Source organism: Trichoderma citrinoviride (genome assembly GCF_003025115.1).
Source record: "Trichoderma citrinoviride strain TUCIM 6016 unplaced genomic scaffold BBK36scaffold_504, whole genome shotgun sequence".
NCBI classification, from domain to species: domain Eukaryota; kingdom Fungi; phylum Ascomycota; class Sordariomycetes; order Hypocreales; family Hypocreaceae; genus Trichoderma; species Trichoderma citrinoviride.
The window spans coordinates 1-1,075 of NW_020195212.1; the positions used below are offsets into that span (position 1 = coordinate 1).

The following is a 1,075-nucleotide window of genomic DNA, read 5'->3' on the forward strand; positions in this document are numbered from 1 at the left end:
GATGGCTTGATACATGCTCAGTTCCAAGCCGATGGGAGTATCGCACTTGTGGTCTCCATTGGGTCCAGCTGGTGTGGTCGAAGTACCAGGCTCGTCAGCATCGGTATAAGGTCTTTTCACGATGCATTGTCAGTCCAACCTCCTCAAGTCCTTGCCGTAACCCCTTCTATTCAGAGCCGACTCACCTGCAGCAGATAGGCTTGGTGCAGTTCGTAGTCGAGCCCGCCACATAGAGGGGATCAATGTGGATGTCCGAATAATGGACCACCTTGGAAGGCTTCTTCCCACTCGGCGCAGGACGAACGGTTTGTGGTTTGGGAGAGGGAAAGGGAATCTTCCATTGAGGAACAGCGGGCTCGGCGCAGAGTCCGAGGAACGAGCCGCAGAACAGCTGCGACGTCGTAGAGCCGAGGTCCATGTTTCGAATGGACTTGGCAATGATGGGACCCTCGAGCGCAATGGTGCCCTCGCAAACATCGTCATCTTCGACCTGGAGACTTGTTTTAGCTGAGACCGGTTAGAAGAGAGCTTCGTCTTGGTACTGACATTGGCGAGCTGGCAGATAGCAGTAGTCACGTCAACGAACGCTCCGTCTCCGAAGGCGGCGAGTCCCTTGAGAAGGACAAGAATACCCTGAGGCCATTGATGTCAATGTCAAGCTATACGAAGGTAGGATGCAGATTGGAAAGGGCATGCCAACCTGACACGCGGTGCAAGTTGCCGCGTTCTTGATCTGGTTCCAGATATCCTCCGCCAAGCCCCTGGTCTCAAGGGCTCTCTCGAAGTGTTTGACATCTCGAGGAGAGAGTCTACCATCCTCAGGAGAGCTCGCGGCCCGGGCAACCGAGCCCAGGGCCAGCATTGGGAGCGCCGAGCTGGGACGCATTGTCGTTGGTCGATCCGAGCCTTGCTCGAATGCTGGTTATGATCTTCAGAAACCAGGAGCCTGGAGTCAGAGAGCTCCCAAGAGCTTGACCGAGGGGCTTGCATCGTTTATATAAGACGGCCATGTCAAGCTATTGAATCCAGGGATAAGTACTGCCCCTCTACATGTAGGTAGGCTCATGTAGGTATG

General features: G+C 54.8%; 1 protein-coding gene across 1 annotated transcript; it reads right to left on the reverse strand.

The window, feature by feature from the left end:
- Window positions 1–41: 41 nt before the first annotated feature.
- On the reverse strand, window positions 42–886 carry BBK36DRAFT_1164669 (hypothetical protein; the record flags this gene model as incomplete). Its single annotated transcript, XM_024894673.1, has 3 exons — window positions 42–490; window positions 547–633; window positions 701–886. The coding sequence occupies 3 exons, from the start codon at window positions 884–886 to the stop codon at window positions 182–184; spliced, it is 582 nt and encodes a 193-aa protein (XP_024744642.1). The 3' UTR covers window positions 42–181.
- Window positions 887–1,075: the final 189 nt, after the last annotated feature.